This window comes from Lepidothrix coronata, unplaced genomic scaffold, assembly GCF_001604755.1.
Source record: "Lepidothrix coronata isolate B3197 unplaced genomic scaffold, Lepidothrix_coronata-1.0 Scaffold9, whole genome shotgun sequence".
NCBI classification, from domain to species: Eukaryota; Metazoa; Chordata; class Aves; order Passeriformes; family Pipridae; genus Lepidothrix; species Lepidothrix coronata.
The window spans coordinates 3,761,506-3,782,264 of NW_016690189.1; the positions used below are offsets into that span (position 1 = coordinate 3,761,506).

The 20,759-nt window shown below is 35.8% G+C and overlaps 1 protein-coding gene across 3 annotated transcripts in view; it reads left to right on the forward strand.

Moving 5' to 3' along the window:
• TMTC2 (transmembrane and tetratricopeptide repeat containing 2) overlaps positions 1-20,413 on the forward strand; it is a 245,782-nt gene extending 225,369 nt beyond the window's left edge. For 2 of the 3 annotated variants that reach the window (XM_017804517.1, XM_017804516.1), the window contains exon 11: positions 18,919-19,098. In XM_017804517.1, coding sequence (XP_017660006.1) covers positions 18,919-19,098 — 180 coding nt within the window. Of the gene's footprint in view, positions 1-18,918 lie in introns of all 3 variants that reach the window. The other variant, XM_017804514.1, reaches the window with a different exon arrangement.
• The last annotated feature ends 346 nt before the right edge of the window (positions 20,414-20,759 follow it).

Below are 20,759 nucleotides of genomic sequence, written 5' to 3' on the forward strand. Positions count from 1 at the left end.
ATTGAACCAGGTGCTTAGATTGTGTCCAGGTACTGTCTGAGAGACTGCAGTGTCCCAGTCCAGAGCTGTGTGGGAGCTGTCCTAACAGCTTGAAAAAGCCCACAGTTTAATTTGTCCTTTTGGATATAGCCTGTGTATCCTATCACTGTCTCATAATTATGAAGGATCAGCAAACTTATGTGAGTCAAGATGCTAAAGAAATATCCTTAAGCAAAATGTAGTGCTGAAAGATTTAATTTTATTTTTTGTATCCATCACTAATGATCCAGAAACATTTCGTTACAGAAAATTCAAAATAGTAGATGTATTCATGTGATGTAATATGCAGATGCATACCATTCCATGTATGTATACATATATCTATATTTTTGTGCCCTGTTTAATGTTAGCTGCTAGGAGTCCTGTTCCCAAATTCCCTCTTGGTGAGAATGCTGTGGCAGCATTGAAATCTCATTCTATGCAATGGATCAGCCTTGTTACTAGTATAATTAAGTGCTCAAAGTGGCTGTTTGACAAGAATCTCCCCTCTTCTAGCGATTGAGACAGTATCTTTTGATATTAGTGAGTTATGGATCAGCATCCCAAGTAAACTGGATCTCAGCTTTTTTTTTCAGTATGACTTTTTTTCCCTTTGGTTCCCCAATCACTTCTTCAAGTCCCAGGTTGAAGATTCATTTCTTTGTTATCAACTTCCTTTCACTGTGCCAAGACAACTAAATTACCAGTTATTCTTTAGAATTAGACCTGTACGTGGCTCCTGAGAGATTTCCAACTAGCGCAGTTTGAAAGAAAACTCAGATTTCCACTCTCTTGCATCCATTTCTTTACAAATATAACATATTGTATAATTTCTCTAATATCACTGCTATAAAATGCAGTCCTTAGCAGGTATAAGATGTTAGCAATACTATAAAATGATTCTTTTACTGATTGTTAGTGAATTTTTATGCTCATTGAACTTTCATGACAGAGTTTTGTTCTCAGCATTCTCTCTGTTTTTCTTTTGCATCTCTTTCTCTGGTTTCTCAATCATTCCTGTTGCTTTTGGGATGAAGCAACACTGCATACACAATACTTACTCTCCTGCTCCCTACAATATAAGTCCTTCGGATCCAGAAACTGCTCTGCTGAGCTTTTCTACACCCTCGTTCAGTTTAAATGGCCATCTGAGTTCTGACTTTCAGAGATACTTACTTGGCTATTTCAGTGTTTTTTCCAAACATCAGTCTCCACTCCTACATTTGTCTCTTAGACAAGCCCTTTTATTTTAATATCTCAGAACTGGGGAACAACAGTGAGCAACCAATATATCTGTATGTGTCAGTCACTTTCTCATTCCATTTAATCCATTTTTATAAAGGTTGTGACTAAGGAGGCTAAAAACATCACCAGAAACACAGTATTCAGTTACAGAAAATATAACTTCTCTGAAACATGCAAGTTATTGTTTTTAAGAAAGCAAACATAAAAAGATTTTATTTTTGGAATATTGGAGGTGATTCATTCATCATTGAACTAATTCTGAGAGGACTGAAAATACAACTTATTTTTTCCATGACAAGCTTTAGTACAGTGACTAAAGTATTTACAAGAAAAAATATACTGAGTAAAGGAACAACTGAACACAGCAGAGGTGTGTTAAAATGTGTATCCACATCTTGAATGCCATTTTTGCTTTTGGATACACATTCTTTCTGCATAGTGCAAAGGAATTAAAACACTTTGGTACAATAGCAGCACCAGCTGAAGAGGAGCTTGGATGCACATTAAAAAAAAGTCTGGCTGTATTATAATGTTCCTGATTTGTCTTATTTGCAGTAGATGTGTATTTATCCTCTGTGAAAGTAGTTTCCAGGCAAATTTCAGTAAGAACATTATTTTCTGTAAAGCACACTACTGCTGTGGAGACAAGAATGATTTGTCTTAAACTTTACTGAAGAAGCAAGCATTCTCAAGGTTATGTCTATTAATTTCCAAATAGGCTTCACAGAGTTGACTTCCCCTGGACAGCCAAGGAGAGACAGAGAGAGAGGAATCCAGGAAGCAGTTCAGAAAATGAATCTACTTTTATTTGCTATGAATAATTTCTTATGGGATTCTCTTTTCTTCCTTCAACTCTGTAGGTGACCTACAGAGATTAGCCTCCCTAGCCCCTTGATCTTTATGAATGCTTTCCAAAAAATATGGTTTTGCAGTGTGTCTTGTACTGTGATCAAAACAAAATCATTTTAGAGCCTTCTCAGTGAGAAACACATATGTGTTTGCTCTAGCAATGTTGGCTTGAGTGTATGTTAATCACACTAGTCTAATTTTAACAAATTCAGTTGCATGAAGAAATGAAAGTGTAAGTTTCTTAGATATATATACAATAATTATTCTGAGTGAGACTATTGCTGAAGAAAATCTGTATTCAGAGATGATTTCTAGGTGCCCTACATATTGTAATGTTCACAAACCAGGAAATTGTTTTAACAAGTTGTTAGGCACTCTAAAATGTGAGCTTTAAGCTTGCTTTGTTGTGGAAAAATCAGTCATCCAGAAACTCTCTTTAAATTGGCATTCTTTTCAAGAATGTGAGATGTTGACTTAAACTTCAGCTTTTATTCAACTTTTAAGACATCATTTGTGTAATAGAGCTGCATTTCTAACTTTTTAAGTCTGAACCTGAAGCAACCAGTCTTAAAAAAGCTGCTCTAGAACCCCCACATATGGCCAATGGCTTTTGAGAAAAAAGAGCACTTTGAAGTGTGACCTCAAGAGTATTAAATGAAAGAGAGCTCACCAGAGCCTTAAGACTTTGAGCCACCACCTTGAGATGATTGGCTTAGAAGCATTCCTCAAGGAGGTGCCGTGACCTGCAAGTCACTACCATCCCAACCACATATTAGTGCTGTTTGCAGTCTGGAGCTCATGACAGCTTTAAGCCCCATGTCATCAGCACATTGTCAGAAACAGCTGTTTCCACTCTACCACTTCAAAAGGGCTTGATTAAATGTCTTACTGTAACAACACACATAAAGACACACAGAATGAGGGCGAAAGGAGAAATGTACCTATAAGCAAAATAAACACAATTTCCACTAGATGGTTTAATCATGATGTGGGGGACTAAACCATTTCTTGACTTGAAAGGTTTATGTAATCAGTTACCACAATATCATATTAAAAAGCAGTTTCTACAAGTGCTTTTTTTTTTTTCCCTAATGCTGGAGTACAGATTTCATGTCAAGGGCTCCAGGCTTGCAATAAGCTCTACATCAAGCTGTCTAACTGGTGAAAGAAGAATGCTAGTGATTTCCACATAATTGACTGTAATTCTATAGCCACCTTAGAGATAACATGCTTTCAGTGACTTCTTATGGAAAGTGTTCATAATATATGAGGTTTATTCATGGCAGGACTTCTAAAAATGAATATACTTCCAATAGTTCATAGATCTTTAAAAAATAAAGTAAATGTTGCATTTTGTCTTGAAACATCTGTAATCAAGATCTGCTTTATTATATGTTTTTCCTTAGATGTTTCCATGCCAAATTTTCCTATTTGATTTTCTTGTGAACATTTAGTAATTGTCTCATGTAGATTTAACATGCTTGGAATAATTGTGAGGGAAACAACTTTAATGTATTTTGCCAGCTTTAAGGGCATGTCCTCTTATTCCCAGGGAGAATTTTCATAAATTTTTTAAGGGCTTCAGCTATGTTAATTCTTCTGCTGTTGGCAGTAGTGAATGGGTTAACAGTGATTCCTACATTGTCTGCAGCTGATCCTTGATTGACAAAAAACTGGCACTGTTCAACACTACACCAGATCCAATGTCATCCTCACACTGCTCCAGAGATACAGTAATGAATGTATTACTCCTGCAGCCCTTCTGAGCAACTCTACCTGGTCCCTGTTATGCAAGTGCAACTAAAGTGCCTTGCCATCATAGTCCTGATTTCTGGAACATAGTACAAAAAAAGCTGACATAGTTCTCTGTAGAAATAGTACTTATGTGGTTTTTACGCCATGTGTTATTGCTAATAAAGCATGACAATTTCCAGTTGAGAGTCCTTGTTTCAAAATGTTCTTCTGTCTGTGTACTTGTTTATTCAAAATAATGTACACATGGCAGTATTTTATGTTTATCTGCTGGTGCCATGGAATGACCACAGAGCTGTATTTTTAGGTAGTTAGCGTCTACCAAATTCACCTTCAGTTGTCTGCCTTTACATAAAATAGCAAAGTGGGCCTTGTGGGGCAGAAGAAGCTTCTGCTGACTGCCTGTCTGCCTGCCTTTCGAGATGCTCCCAGCTTCTCCTGCCCTGTGTCCGGGCTGCACAGCTTCCTTCTATCAGCGTGGCTGCTAAGCCTCGCATTGTTTAAAGGCTTCCTCTCAAGCGTGCCAAGCTTTCTGCCTCAATAATATGAATGGCTGTGGATTCCTTCCAGCCCAGCAGCACACTTGGCCCCCTGAAAAGGCCTCCTTTCTTTTCTCTTGGTGAAGGTGTGAGGAATAAGAAGATTTCCCAGTATCCAGTTCTTCCTCTCTTCCTGCTAAAGACTGAATGAATTGTTATAGGACATGCAGGGACTAAAAAAGGATACTGTGGCTTTTTAGGGACTGAAAAGGATACTGTGGCTTCCTAATGAACAGATAGGCATGACTGATGTGAAACGTATTTGCAGATGGCATGCTTTTAATAGTTTGACTTCAGGCAAATACAGCGGTGGGAGGCTTAGGCATGGATCGACTCTGCTGAGGAGATAATGCAACGCCCTTATTGAAAAGAGGACATCACTCTCTGATCTCAAAAGAATAAGAGATCACTTTCTTGGTTACTCTAATTTGGTTAGACTGTACCTGTTGAAACGCCATAAAAAACTGACTCAGAGATTTGATATCAGAATAGCTGTGATATTTTTCAGCCTGCGTAGCAGAAGGGTGACGTTGCCTAAAGGTTGTACAAAATGGAGAAATTCGAGAAAATTAATATTAACTGAATGTGACTTTTCCTTCATTTCAGATAGAAAGAATCTTCAATGTATACACAGAAATAGCAAGACTTCTCTATGTAAAGACTTTATCCATGCACAAACTCTGTCTGCCCCTTCTGAGCTGGGAAGCTTTTTTAAATCTAATTTGGGCCCAAGTTCAATTTTGTTCTGTTGTTGTTTTGTTTCTCCCCTTTCAGATCCTTCTTCTCTGAGGCTAAGTCCAAGACATATACATTGTTTCTGTCCAGCTATTTGGGAAAAACAGTATTTATTCTTTTGAACAAAAAATTATCTTTCTATATTTGCAATTGTATTTGTTCATGGCCCTCCTAAATATTTTAAAGACACATTTGGGGTTTTTGTTGTGCACAGTCATCAGCTTCAAGACAGGCTTGTGTACAGGCTGTTGTTCTGAATCTTAAAGTATTCCTACTGCAGCAGAGATTAGTGCCTTCCACCTTAAAAAAACCAGCAGACAAAACAAATAAAAACTCCTATACACTGTTTTTCATCCCTGTGATCTCCATCAGGGGACAAAGAAAGAATACAGGCTATTGGAATGGGGATATTTACCTGTAATACTGAAGCACAGTATCAGGATGAGTTGTATCATTTGAAAACCAATTTACTCAGCTGTGGAAAACACTGATTTCCTTTATGAGATACGTGCAAATATTTATAGCCTTATTCCAGAAAACTCTACATGTGTTTTGTCCTGCATTGTAGCAGCTCTGTAAAAGCAAAGATTGAATGTGATTTTGGGCAATTATGGAATACTTAAATCTAGTTCTCAGTACTGTGATCCATCTTTGTGTAAGATGTGGAGGAGAAAGCTGGAACTCATGTCATTACAGTTTCACCTTCAGTTATGTGAGAATCCTTCAGTTATGTGAGAATTAGGTTATAGGTTCATTTGTAGTCACCTGATTGTACAAGCAGTTAAACATGCAAATATCTGAGATCGATTGGCTCGCTCAGTGAAGTTTGTGAGTTCTGGGAATTGATTTAAAATGCCTTTAAGTTACTGTTTATTTCCTATCTAGAATAATTTGTTGTACATTGATATTCTATTCAATACAGAACTATTTTGTCTGTGCAAGTTCTGAATGACTGAAATGAAAATACATTTGAGTTTCTTCTACCTACATAGATATTGGGTTGCAGTAGCACCACTGACTTGTTTAGAGTTGCTTCTGTTTCTCCTGCATGTGAGAGGTAAATTGAATTTTCTAGGTTCTGATTTCAAGTGAAATTATGCAAGCAGCTGTGAGCTCTTCTTAGCTTAAAGTTTTCCAAACAGTAAGCTGCATACCCAGAAACACTTGGCAAAGTAAGCCAGAAACTCATTGTCATGGTCATTTGGAGTCCTTTACATTTCATTTTTAGCTATGAAAATATTTACAAATTTCTCATAAATATTAGTCCTCCTGCAGTCTAATTATTGACATAATGTATTTTCCAAGTCATTCAGCTTTAAGAACTGTGAACAAATGTTGGGAATCGGCAACTTCATACTAATTCCTTTTTTTAAATTTAATTAACCTTTAGAACTTCGTTAAATAATCAATTACTCCTACCTAGAACTGTTGAAACAGTAATTCTGTGCTACACACGTAATTTGAGAGAAAGAAACTCTGATAACTCATGTGGTATTCACGTAGCACATAGGTCATATCAGGTTTTCGGTATGTCTGATGACAATTCCTTGTGCTGCTTGGACCTGCTAATAAAGTCTTTACAAAAAAAATACCACAGGGTATTCTGGTTTATGCACTCATTTTCCATGGTAGGCTCTGTTGCCCACAGTGTTCAAAATGTTTATGTGACTAAATCTCCGAAAAGAAAAAGATCATGTTTTCACAAAAATCTTACATGTTTATTATTAGTTTAGTGATGGTTCCTAAGAAGTTAATCATGCAAGTATTAATGTATAGATTCACACCTACCTATGTTCTTCCAATATCAATACCACTAAATGATTGTAATTGTCCCTGGACACCTCATAAATTCTCCGAAGAGAAAGCATTCTCATACCAAATAATAGTTCAGCTACTTCATTGTCAAGACCTGGATTCAGAAATTTTGTGTGACTGCACCTCAGTTAGCTTGAACAGAAATCTTAGTGTCCTCACTTTTTTTAATTTCATATGTATTTGTGTTACGCAAATCTGAAGTCTTTGTCCAGTATATAGGTGTGATCAGTCCACCATCAAAACTTTTTGAATTAAAAAGGATGTGAGGTCAGCTAGGCCTGTCTCCACAGCTGAGTAGACAGATTTTTTTTTCCTGTGCTTACTTTTCCAGTATGAAAAATACTGCACAACTGTTGTGTTTGTACTTAACTGCGATGTTCATTTACTGAATAATTAAAAAAATAGTTTTGTGAAACTAATTAATAGAAAGTCACAGCCTAGAATTTTACTACTGAGTTAAATAAAACAAATCATTTTGCTTTGAGATGATGGGATGCAGTAGTTTCTAAAGATGCAGTCTCTTTGCTGAAATTGTGGAAGTGATGTACCATCAATAGATTTATGCATTTGATTGTGATTCACAGCCTGATAGTAATATGACAGGGGGTACTATACTGCCTGCATCAGTTCCTGGAGAGAGCAAGATTGCCTTTGCCTTGTAAATGTAGCCCTTGGTGTCAATCAAAAGTAAAGTGCCATGAAATAGAGAACTCACAGCAGTAGATTAGAATTTCAGAAATTAAACCATCTGTTTGAACGCAATTAAGAGAGAATCTAGCAAGGTTTTTCCTAATAGAGTGTTCTAGTACTGATTCTGGAAACAATGCAATGGATTTATCATGCAATTAGAACTGATAAGAAAGTGGGTTTTATGTTCATTAAATAAACCCAGCAACTGTACATCCTCATTAGGATGTTTTGCAATAAATAACTTCCTAATTTTCTTCCTGGTCTATAGTTCTGATGTATTTCTCCTTCTAGGAATGATTTTTAGTTGTGCGTTGACGTCCTATTTTTTTTTCCCCCACAAGTTCTGGAGACTTTGTGTTTCATTTACCCAAGATGGTTTTGATGCAACTGTTATTCTTGCCCACCTTCCCACACCTCTGGGTTGAACGTGAATTTTTTGTGACCGTACAGAAGAGAAATACCCAGCAGTAAGGCTTGTTTTGGTCTGAGATCTGCATGAGATGGACTGTACTTTTGCAGACTGCTAGGAAGGGGATGGGTGTCTGGATGAAGTAATATTCTTGGAATTTGTCTTTAAAAGTAACTTCAGTACCAGTTTGAACTTATTTTTCCCTCAGAAGATTACAGTTTAGAGTCAGATGTCTGCTACTGAGAAGATTTACTGGGGAGGGGATGGATAGCTTTTTATTTCCCCCAAACAGTCCCTTCTTGAGGCATTCTGAACCACTGTATATTGGTTAGCTCTTCATATTGCATTCGCATGGTTCTATTTCCTACAGTTAGTTTTACTGGAACGCAAATGTGCATTCCAGTGTACCTACCCTTTTGAAATGTCTTCCATATAATGAACAGCTCTATTACTAAGCTGAGGCAGTTTTACTAATTCTTCAGGTGTTTCAATAAAGATTGACTTCCTTAACAGTAACTAACTTTAATCTGACATTATGGTTTGTAGCAGTGCCAGTTGCCTTAGCATCTGGCTGCCTCAAACTCACTGCAAACAATTACAGCATGAAAGAAAATAGAAACCTTTTCCAATATAACAACAAGAGTAAAACCTAAAATCCACAATAAAACCCCCAAATTAAATTCCATAGGAAGATATGTCTCCTAGATTCTTCAGGGTGAATGATTAATGTATTTGTGGTGGAGTATTTGGTGGAGCTTTATTGTAACTCAGTAGTTCTACTTAATCTCTTCACATTCTAACTGCATTTAAATACACTTAAAATTATCAGCCTTATTTTTTATCATTTTTGAAAGATCAATCAATACATGATCCTTGATTAACTCTGCTTGAAAAATTCTATTCTGATAGCTTCATTGAAGGAGTTTTTTGCTGATCGGTTCACAAATTGGATGTTTTACCCATAATAGAGGAAGAAAATGCTCTCTGAACAGAGATTATGAAAATTGCATAAGAGGCAAACCTTATGGTTTATGGGGAAAAATAGGCTTTAACAAAAAGATCGGTGGTAGGACCCACAGTTAATTTCTGTAGGGTGCCATGATGTTCATACAGAATGAGTGGTATGTGTAGTGAAAATTAAGGCAAAATAATCTGAACCATCAACTAAAAAATTACATAGGAATTCTACTGGCCTTGAATTATAGTTTGCTCCAGCCATACAGGGCTTTTTCTGAGGCAGTTTGGAGCAAGCATCTGGTTTCACTAAGTAACGTCTGACATTGAATTTTGGAGACAGGAATTGAATTTTGATTTCTTGGTGCTAGTCCTACAAATATTAATTGTCCTCTTATGCCTCCAGAAATAATTAATTTAACCCTTTAAAAAAGGAAAATATTTTTCAAAGTGTTCCTTCATGTCTCCGTTTCTTAAAACATTATTTTGAAGAATACAGAAAGCTTCTGTTTGATAAACAGCATTTGTCAACATATTCTGCATCAAGTGGAATCTTTCAGAGTAGGATGTGTAGATCTACCACTGAACATGTCTTGCTATTATTGATACTAATTACTGTAAACATGTGTCACTGTTCAGATGTGGTAAGTAAGGCTGCCATAGCAACAAACATTTTTGTTTTTTAGAAGTCAGAATCTTGTAAAAGCCTAGTGAGCAATTAGTGCCCAATGGTCTTACTATTAGCGATCAAAAGACCAAATTTTAGAAACTGCAGCCTTGAAATCTTTAAGCTACAAGAATAAAAATTAAATCCTTGCGCTTACTGTGGAAGTTAATGATTTTAATATCTACTGTGCATTTAATTGCTAAATACTATGTAGGGAACACCTGCGGGTTACTGGCTGCCAAAAAGTAAGTCATGAATCTTTATGAATTCCACAGAACACTGTGATTCAATATTTTGCAAAGAACCACTTGTATGTTCCTCTCTTCTCAGCTGCTCTCGTAATCCTGTGGGTAAAAACTCAAGTCAAGAAAGTGTGGGCATAACGTTATTGCACTAGGTAACAAGCATGGAAGTGATAGGAGCCAAATGAAAAAGGGCAAAGAGGAAGAAAAAAAAGATCGACATGCAAATATTTTAAGGTTTTTTGTGTAGAAATTTCAGAACACAAAATAATTGCGAGCAAGACTTTTTAAGCATTTTTCAGTTGTCTCTACTCTGTAATGAAAATATAGTTCTTAAAATGATGTGAGTTCTTAAAACGATCTCAAGAGTTTTGTTATTTATTTACAAAGTTATGTAGTTAGTTTTTATTTGCAAAATTGTCTTGGTAGCATTTCCACATGCTGAAGTTGCATTTTTGACGTATTTGAAAATACCTTCAGACACTATTGATAAAACATGTTATTATGAGAATTATATCACTTCATGTGATAGACATCAATTGTCCTGTCCTGCCAGTGAAATTATTACCAGTAGAGGAATAATGATTGATTCTCTTGTCTAGGGAAGGTTAGCCAAGAGAAAGTGTGTCAATGAAGGGATGGAATAAAGGCTAAAATTCATCCTAAAACAATCTGCAATGCCTCAAAATCTCCTAGTGTTTTCTTTTCTGTAGTGATCTAATACCACACTTTGTGTGGGGGCTGTCATAACAGTGATTGTGCATGATAGAAGCCTTAAAAAAATTAGCAAGATTATTATTCTTTGTGCTAAGAGCAAGTATGCCAAGTTGCATAATGGTTTACACAATGTGCCTGCAAGCGATGCCTTACAACTACAAATACCTAAATAGTTCATGAAAGCTTATAGTAATACTGATATTAATCTAGTTCTCAAACATTTAATTCAGGTGACTACACTTGTCAGCCAAAGGTGTAAAACTTTGTTGGATATTTAATATTCATCTGAACATTTGAGTCAAAATACTGGAACCCTTGTGATTTTGAGATTCCCCTAATAGAACACCACTAAATTTTCAAGGCTAGAAATCAGCACTACTTCTTTCTGAAATTTCAGTTGTTGGCTGTTCTACTGCAAAATAGAAACTCTAATGCAATATGCTTGTTACCAGCATATTGGAAAAACTGTACAACCTTTTCTGTGTGCTGATGTATTTAACCAGTATCTGGGCAAAAATAGATGGATGATGCATTCATTCTCAGCAGACATTTTTATTTACCAATGACATTTTATTTGATTGGAAAAAAAATAACATTTTTTAGTGTTAGTAGTGTGAGTGCAATTGTGGTTATAAACTCATGATCTGTAAATTAGAGTTTTCTCTGAAGATTAGCCAGTTTTGATTGTGTTAATATGGACATCTATTCTAATCAGCACTGCATGTGTGCTTCTGGGTAATGTAGATTATACTAATTTTTCTTTTAACACTTTACATTTCTTTTGAGTAAAACTGGGGTTTATCTTTAGGCAGTAGCATAAAGCCCTTTGTTTTTCTGGTTTCCAAGGTTTAAAAAGAAAATGCATGCAAAAATGCATTTACTCACAAATTGATTTTCATTTTTAAAAATTCTTACTTCTTTCTTAATAGGACAAGGTTCTGTTACTGAAAGATTTTGAGCAATTTCTATTTGTCAGTATGACAGTACAGATGACATTTCTATTCAAGTTTCTCACTTGCTTGAAGTACAGACCTCCTAGTTAGCATGTAGCATACTTGTGTTAGATAAGGTAAATAAGTTGTTAAATGTTTTATAATGTAATTGTTGCTATATATTAAAATCATCAAATTGCAGACATTAGAGGACAGTTGGATTTCTATAAACAAAAATTAAGTCATTCAATGATTTTCTTTTTTTTTTATGAAATCCTAAAGTGCTAGGAAAACTGGATAAGATTATCCTGTCCTATACCATTGACAACATTTGAGCTGGAAAGCAAAGAAGTTTAATTAGAAACACTTTGAGGTCTGGAAAATGTTGATTTTTTTTTCAATGTAACTGTAATACAAAATACTTATAACGTATGTTCCTCTTTAGTTTTTTTTATGGTAATACAAGTGTGTTATCTAAAAATGTCCATCACAGTTTCCATATAAACTGAGAGTGATTACTAGGAGACTTTTTAAGCATAAATCAAAGCAATTGGGGCATGACCATGGGGGGAAAAGTCTAGATACACAGAAATTACAAATGTTAGTACATTTTTGTGGGATGTTTTCAGCTGTTATGAACTGAAGCCTTTAACAGTTGTAACATATGCTTTTGTTAAGTTGCTGATATGTAGACCAGCTTACTGTGAACTTACATAAAAACCAATGGTGTATAGCTTTTCAGCAGCAAAATGTAACATATATCTATATATGCTTGTTTGGTTTTGGATAACTATGTTTTTAAAATACTGAGCAGTTTTCTGAAGGTTAAGATGAATAAGATTTTGAGGAAAAAATATCCGTTGTCTGGAGAACATTGATAGTAAAATGTCTCCTATTGATGTGATAATTTGAGAAGCAAAGTAGACTGCTTGATGCATCCTTCCTATGCCAAGTCTAGAACTCTTCCCTGACACACAAACCCTGTAGGTTTTTTTAATGATGTCGATGTCTCAACCTACAAGTAAACTGAATAATTTCATGGTGTATCTGTGGATGAAAACTCCCACATCTGTCACCCATAAATAGGAAAAAAAAGGTGAAGAACCTTTCCTTCACATTTTAATTTCTGATTTTAAATATACATATCATGTAGTTTGCAGTTTTAGATAGGATAGTCTCCACTGTTTGCAAACACACATGATTAGATGCATACAAGGAATTTCCATGTATATCCTCTTTTCACCAGGCAGGTTAAAATGTCACCTGCTTTAGATGTCCAGATGAGAGTATTCAAATGTAAAAGAATAAAAAATTTTTAAAAAAAGTATATGACCTAATGTTTCTGTGGTATCATCAGATGCTGTGTTAAGACTCATTCTGGTTTTCCACCTTATTGACTTATTATCCTAACATGAGACTATTATTTAAACAGTATTTGACAGAAACTGTTTTATTCCTATCTAATTTTTTTTCTGATGTCTTTTTTTTTCCTGAAGGGTGTTCATAATTTGTTGGTTTGGTGAACAATAAATGAGGTCTCTTTCTGTTTAATGACATATTAGTAAAGAATAGGTAAGGTTGTTCTCTATCAGTGTTAACAACACAGCACTCTTAAAGAATCCAATGATCCACTCCCCTATAGAGCCTAGGCTTGTCGTTATTTATATTTATACAGCTATTTATGTTACTCATTCTTAAGGCAATTAGGTAGGAACGCAGGCTCCCTTTGCAGCAGAGATGTTTAGGTCCATTTCTGACTAATGAAACAGTGAAAACTGTGCTCTTCACAACGTTTGTTCAAATTAGTACTTTCAGGGTAAATGCATTTCCTCTCTTCACTGGTTAAACTGAAAGCTTGTCAACACAAAAACATACTTAGCAAAATTGTTCTTAAGCAGACTTGCAATTTAAGTAATGTATTTAATTGTTGTAGAGGAAAAGTTGCAGAGCATTTTTCTATTTTAAGAGTTTGCAAAGGTACTGATTTTTTTTTTTATTTGTTTTCTGCCAGAACCAAATGTTTTACTGTCTGGGCTGATGACACAGGAAATCCCTCTCAACTCTGAATTTTAGGGGTTTTTATTCTGTCTGATCCATGCTACTTTGTTGTACATCCTGTCATCTTGATCCAGAATGTTTTTTGCACCAAGTTATCTGTTCCTAGACAGTATACTCTTGTCTTCTTAGCCAGCTTACTGGAGATCAGTGTCTTAGTTGTGATCCATGTGCTGTTTGGAACAAAATACCAGACATAGCATATGCAAACTGCAGTTCTTAAGAAGCCTTATAGCGTAGAGAACCAAGTAGAAACATGAGTCTCTCTCCGTAACTAGTGCTTGGTTTATCTGGCAACACAAATTGCTCATATAAAAAGGTCTGCTTCCATGTGTCACTGATGCATTTACAGTGTTGTCAATGTATTAATTGGAGAGTAAGATCCAGTTGGCAGCAATCATCTCGCTGCATGTCCCTCCCTTGCTGGAGTGTGCTACCTTCTCTGCCCACACCACGCTTTAAAGTAGTATGTTTACATCTTGCGGCAACTATTAGGTCATGTTTTTTCTCAGAAGTTGTGAAGTCTGTCAAAAGCAAGGGCCACCCCTGAAATTATTCTGTTTTTCACAGTTACCTTTACTGATAAAATGGAGCTGTAGACATTTGGATTGTTTCAGAAAATACTGTGCTGTGCTACAGCAATAATACCGGTAATAAATATTCAAGGAAAAATTCTTGCTGTCACTGTAGGATGATAAAAAAGGCCTAACAGCTCATTATCCGATGGTCACTGATCAGATGAAGCAGTCCACCACTCTTTTCTCTCATGCCTAGTGAGCCATTCTACAAGTAATACTCAGCTGTTTGACTACTTGGTCATTGTACCACCTACATGTCTTCAGTTATCAAAGAGGAATATCTGAATTCTTCACCCCTATGTAACTAGAAGTGCTGTGATGAAATATGCACTTGTGAATGATATTTTATGTCCGTCTTTAAATATGGACTTTACTCAATAGGAACCCTTAAAAATTAAGTGTCCTTAATGGCACTGTTTTAAAACAAAGCACAACCTTTGTGTTTCTGATGGTTTGGCCACGAATATTACGGTATTTATTAAACAGTCCTGGGGTTGTTTTGAAACATCTACAATATCACACATAGCAATAATTCATTAAGAGCAAGATGGATTTTGGCAACATCTTTTCAGTGACCTTTTGAAATGGATAAGTGACAAGCAGCTTGCACAGGTGATTCTACTGAAGTAAAAATTGCCATAATTTCCTTGTAAGTGCCCCAGCAGCAGCAGCAGAATGCACTTTCATCTCAGAATCTGCTACCCTGACCTCTGTAGTATTGACCAGAGAAGGTCATCTGTAAGCAGAGCTTTGAGGAAAACAACTTCAGACTTCCTTCCTTGTGTTTGAACTGTTGTTTGTTCATGCTGGTCTGCCATATAGACAAGTTTGTGCTGGGTTAAGGGTTTGTGTATTTGTTTCTCTCTCCATAACTTCTTAGGCCATGTAGGAGTTAAATTTTATTCTTGTGTTAGGCACTGTTCTTCTGATATGGCATTTGCTATATGTGGAGACAGAGATTACAAACAAGGAAGCAGTTCATCTTCTTGTCATTAAGATTCGTTCCATTTGTGGGTCCAATACTCTACGTGGTTACATTAGTGTAATCCTGAAATACTACCCAGAATTAATTTGAATTATTCGAAATTCCATACTTCTCTGATTTTAGAGAGGACTTTATGTTAAGATTTTTGCATGCCCCAGTGCTCTCCTTTTATTTTGGTACTATAGGGAAAGTTTGAAAAATTGTCATCAACGTAAACCAAAAATACCTCAGGCAACTAAATGCATGCCTTACGTTATTTCGTTATTCATTAACTATTCTGTTATTCCTATCCTCCCCACAACCACTTCTCCCCACTGCCCCCAAAAAACCACTAAGGAAACAAGCACACCACGATAAAAATGCTAATAAAGGGAATAATTCCAAATAGACCATAAAAGACAGCATTTATAATCTTGACAGAAATGCCAGTCAGCTTTTTTTGATGTAAAGCGTCTGTCTCCAAAAGGAAATGAAGGCAGTCCTGTTTCTCCTTTCAAGTTTCTGAAGTAGTAGGTGGTGTCATTTGTTATACAGTGCTTCAAGTCCCATGTTATTGCACTGGTAGCTGTCGACTGCCTTTGTTAACATACCGAAAAGTTTTATCAGCTGTCTTTAATAAAAGACAATCTACATGAAGAAAAACTGTAGCAAATGTCTCTTGCTCTCTTATCCTCTGACCAACCTTTATAGCTGTCAGAGAGCAACGGCAGTGATGTATAATGTTGCAGACATGCAAAATTCATGTGACTATTACTATAAGCCATAGATATTGGATTGACTGATACCCTAGAAAGTTAGGGAGCAGTCTTTCCAAAATGCTGTGCATTTCCTCATTTGAAACGTAAAGGAGCTGGAATGAACTTTCAGGACTACCTGAAATGAGTTATCAGTTCACATTTTCCATGGATACATTAGCTTAAAGCATTAATGACATAGAATTTGTTAGGCCTCCAGGAAATTAGGGATGATATGTAGAAGTTGGAAAATTTCAGTTAAAAGTCATGCAGTTTGTCCATTTTATTTGTTTTTGTTGCTTGCTCTTGTGAAATGATATATCAAAGAGATGGTGGTAGAAGAGTTTCTTAGGTAGTTGTATGATCTTATATGTATGATGTTCTTTGGAGTACTGGATTAGTTCCATACACACACCATATTTTCAGGGGGGTATGGAGGAGATGGAAAGGAATTCTGGGAGCCGTATGAGACATCTGTGTTACTTACCACAGAATAGGTTTTGTGGATGCTGTAGAATTGGCCTTGAGCACATTTAAACATGTGTCTTATTTATGTGAGTTTTTCTAGGTTTAAGGTTTTTTAATCCTTATCCACTGTAAGGTTTGTCTCAGTGCAAACACACACACATATTTCAAGTGAGAAGTCAGCTCTGTGTCAATAACTGTGCTCTTGAAGAAAGCAGTTTGATTCATGAACTCTTACTAGATACATGAATAGCGTGAACAGAGGGAATGGATGTTCCTACTCATGATGTGAGAAAATTCTCTTAATCAATCTGAAGTCTAAAAATAAATAAAATATGTGGATATTGGGACAGCCATGCATATACAGTGGAGCTGATTTCCAATCCTTCTTCACTTTATAACATCAATTAGCACCCAGAACATTGGTGATTAAGGAGTGCATTATTCCATCATAAACTAGTATGCAAGACTGGCACTGCAAAGGTGAAGCTGTGAAAATGTGGCTGCTGATATGTGTTGCCTGTAGGAAAGATTACATTTCAGAGGCATGGTTTTCCTTCTCTGTACAGAATATTATGGAAGAGAAAATCTTGGAGAGAATTTGACTGGCAAAACTAAATAAAACCCAGCTGGTTTTTTGTTTGTTTGTTGATTCTCAGTAGAAGAAAGTAATTGACTTAGGGGAGGTGGAAAAAATCTGTCAGGGTAAAGTAAGAAAAATTAAACCTAAAAATAACACCTTCTGATTCCACTGCATTTACATTGTGATGTTTACAATAGAGAGAGCTGAACTAATTTTGTTTTGCCTAATTTTGAAACTCTGGAAGCCACTTGTTCTGAGAATTTGGTATGTCACAAATTCTTCCTGAGATTTTGTGATTCATATATTGACAGGTGAAAAGAAGCAAGAAGAAAGCTGAAAAAATATGGAATATTTTTAGGATATAAAGCTGTAGAATTATCTGAATAGCATTTCCACCACAAAATTTAGGTTTTGGACACAAGAATTATGGGGGGTTTGTTGAAGTTTGATTCAAAAGGATAAGAGTAATGAATTTAACTTACTAATGGAGAGGTTTGGAACACAGGTAAGTCTTCCTCATCATAATGATTTTCTATTACTACATCAGTTTGGGAGACCATCTGTAATGCATATGCTGTTGGCCATATACCTACTGTATTTTCATAGAATCCTGGAATCGTTTGGGTTGGAAGGGATGTTGAAGATCATCTAGTTCCAAACCCTCTACCATAGGCAGGAACACCTTCCAGTACACTGGGTTGCTCAAAACACCATCCAACCTGGCCTGGAACGCTTCCAGAGACTGGGCATCTGCAACTTCTCCAGGCAACCTGTTCCAGGATCTAACCGTTCTCCTGAAGTTATTGTCACTGAGGGGCTTCTAAAGCATACAAGCTCCTCACAGTAATCTGAAGCTGATTTTTCATGTGGCTTCACATTTTGAGTATTGTATTTTGATCAGAGCACTGCTGAGTGGTGTCTGGAAACACTTGTCCTCTGAGGCAAAACAATGTGACTTCAAAAGTGAGTGTTTCTGAAGCTCATTGGAACTTGCAGTGACCTGAGAGGGAGAACCATAGTGAACTTTGTGTATCATTTTTCCCACTTTTTCTTTGAAAGGTAAGGTACTGGTTTGGCAGATGCCTTTACTGTGCTCTCACTAGCATGTGAATACCTTTGGTACTTGGCAAAAGGTAGGTTAGACTGTTTGTAGCTTCATAAATGTGCTTTTCTGCCCTTTTAGTTAACTCCAATGACCAACCATATTTGTATCATGAAGAACCTATTATTTCATAGTGGAATAATCTAGAGATGAAAAAATAAAAACAAGAAGCATTTTTTCTTAGCTGAATATGGAAAAATTGTTAGTAACATAAGCTTTTAAATGGATTTGTTATGAAATTTTAACATCTTTCTTATTAAAATAGCATGTGTTTCCACCATTGTTAATTTTCTTAATGAATGACTATTCATTAAGAAATAATTGCCACAGCCCGAATCTAAATTAATATCCTAGAACCCCTGAATATCCTTAGAATCTGAGAATAGGTTGTATTTTCTACTAGTTATAATTAAGACAAAGAGAAGAAAGAGATAAGTTCCAATGTGTTAATTATTTCCAACCATTACAAATTCTTTATTGGCAATGAGTTTGATTAAAATTAAATTCCTATCTTTAATCCAGTCTTGGATTACTTTAATTTTCTCTTGGAACCTGTGCTATGCCAACATAACCATATGTAAAGCTTATTGAGTTCTATGTTTTCTAACATTAAAGTGGGAAGTATATGTTTGTAGACACCAGAGCTTGACCTGTTCAAAGCACAAAGTGTACAGCAGCTGTTCAGAAACTTTTTCTTGTTATCTCTATTTGCTTAAATTACTAAATTGCTTCCATGGAAAGTCTGAAAACATAAGGGAATAACTTCTTTAAGTATGAGAAGATTGTCTAAAAAGAAAAATTGAAAATACTTCTAATATTCTTCCTTCCTTTTTTTTTTTTTTATTGTACCAGTATCCAGCTGCCCTAATGAATCTTGGAGCCATTCTCCATCTGAATGGTAAATTGAAAGAGGCTGAAGCAAACTACCTCCTTGCTCTTCAACTTAAACCTGATGATGTCATCACCCAGTCCAACCTGCGCAAATTGTGGAATATCATGGAGAAACAAGGTTTGAAGACATCCAAAACATGATAATGAAAACTCTGAATTTTTCTTCCTTAAACTTATTAAATCCACAAACTAGAACTTTCACACAGTTGTTCGGTCAGAGAACTCACTGGACTTGACTGCAAAGATCAGAGGTCTTACTTACTGCTAAGGAGAAACTATTCTACCAGATAAATAGAGTAAGAGATACTTTGAGGTATTCGTGAAGGACTTGTTACCTCACAAAAGTATTTGGAGCCATGGCACTTGAGAGGAGGTGTTTTGGCATATTTGATAAATCATTGCAAATCCCATATTGCTTACTTTTGGGTGGGTACCTGAAATGTGTACTGTCACAGAAATACTAAGGGAAAATCTGACAGTATACACTAAGCCATATGGGAGTTAAAGTGGTAATAGTGGGTTAAAGTATTTTGCTGATACTGTAACTCATTAAAATGTATACTAAATCCAACATGTTTGCAGTTTGTCTTAATGCTGCTGTATCTCACTTTTGAACCATTTGCTTTCCAATTTCTCAGCTCATATGGCCAATTTTTTCAAACCTGTCAACATGATTAGATGACAGCATTCAAAGTTGTTTACTGAAACATGTCTATTATTTCAACATGTTAACTTTTAATGCAGGTTTCTTGAGACATACAGTGAAATTGCTGTCAGGCAGACAGAAGGAACTGCCCATATTCTAAATCAGATATAGTATGTAGGTTGGTAAAAAAAAGTTCATAGATGTGATTTAGCAATACAAGCAAGAACGATGTTTGCCCTGATACCAAATCAATGTGGTCAGACTGTCATCTTAGGAAAAAAAATAATTGGTATTATAGAATAATGTGTCTGACTCTCTTTACTTTGCCGTTAGATAAGTCCAACTTTAAACTGGACTCTGGATACAATATGTTTGCAATAACTAGTACAAGTGAGATTTGAAAGTATTAGTGCTTGGATATGCTACAAATGAGACTTTATGAGCAACTCTGAGAAAAGGGAATGTTATCCATTGGTGAGGCTCACAAATAACTGAAGGGACTAGATTAGATTATGCTTAAAATAGTGTAGATCAAGAGAAATTTGTAATGGTGGTTGCCAGTTACTTTTCACAGTGGTGGTATTTTAAAGAGTATTACCTATTCAGATTCTAACCAAATATTAGCGTTCTGTTTGTATTCTTACATGTGCTAGCAGCAGAGCTGTCAAATATCTAAATACGCTTTTGGTGAGGTTCAATTTATTTCTGTTTCAGAATGATTTGTCCTCATTACTGTTTTAGTCTTCAGATTTTCAATGTAAAGATAATTTATTTCAAATTGAGTGTATGAAGCTTTAGTCAGTTTTTTTTCCAGACCATTTATTAACTGCTTTCTTTCTTTGGAATAAGTATTATTGCTTGTAAGAAAATTTACTATTTCATTTAGTGGCCCTTTGAATCTGCTTCAGTATTCCTTTCATAATGATAGATAAAGTGGTAGAGCACCTTGAACTGAAGCTTCTTCAGGATCTTCTGTTGAAAACTCTTTATTACTGAGAAAGTGTTTGGGGTTTTTACTTTATGTATTCCTTTTTAACTGTTGAGCACCATTCCAACAAAAATGTAGAGAACTCTTTGCTGTATTTATTTATTTATTACTTGACTGCAGCAATGTTACCTGCCATTAACACAATAGTCTGTAAGTGTTGCTATTTCT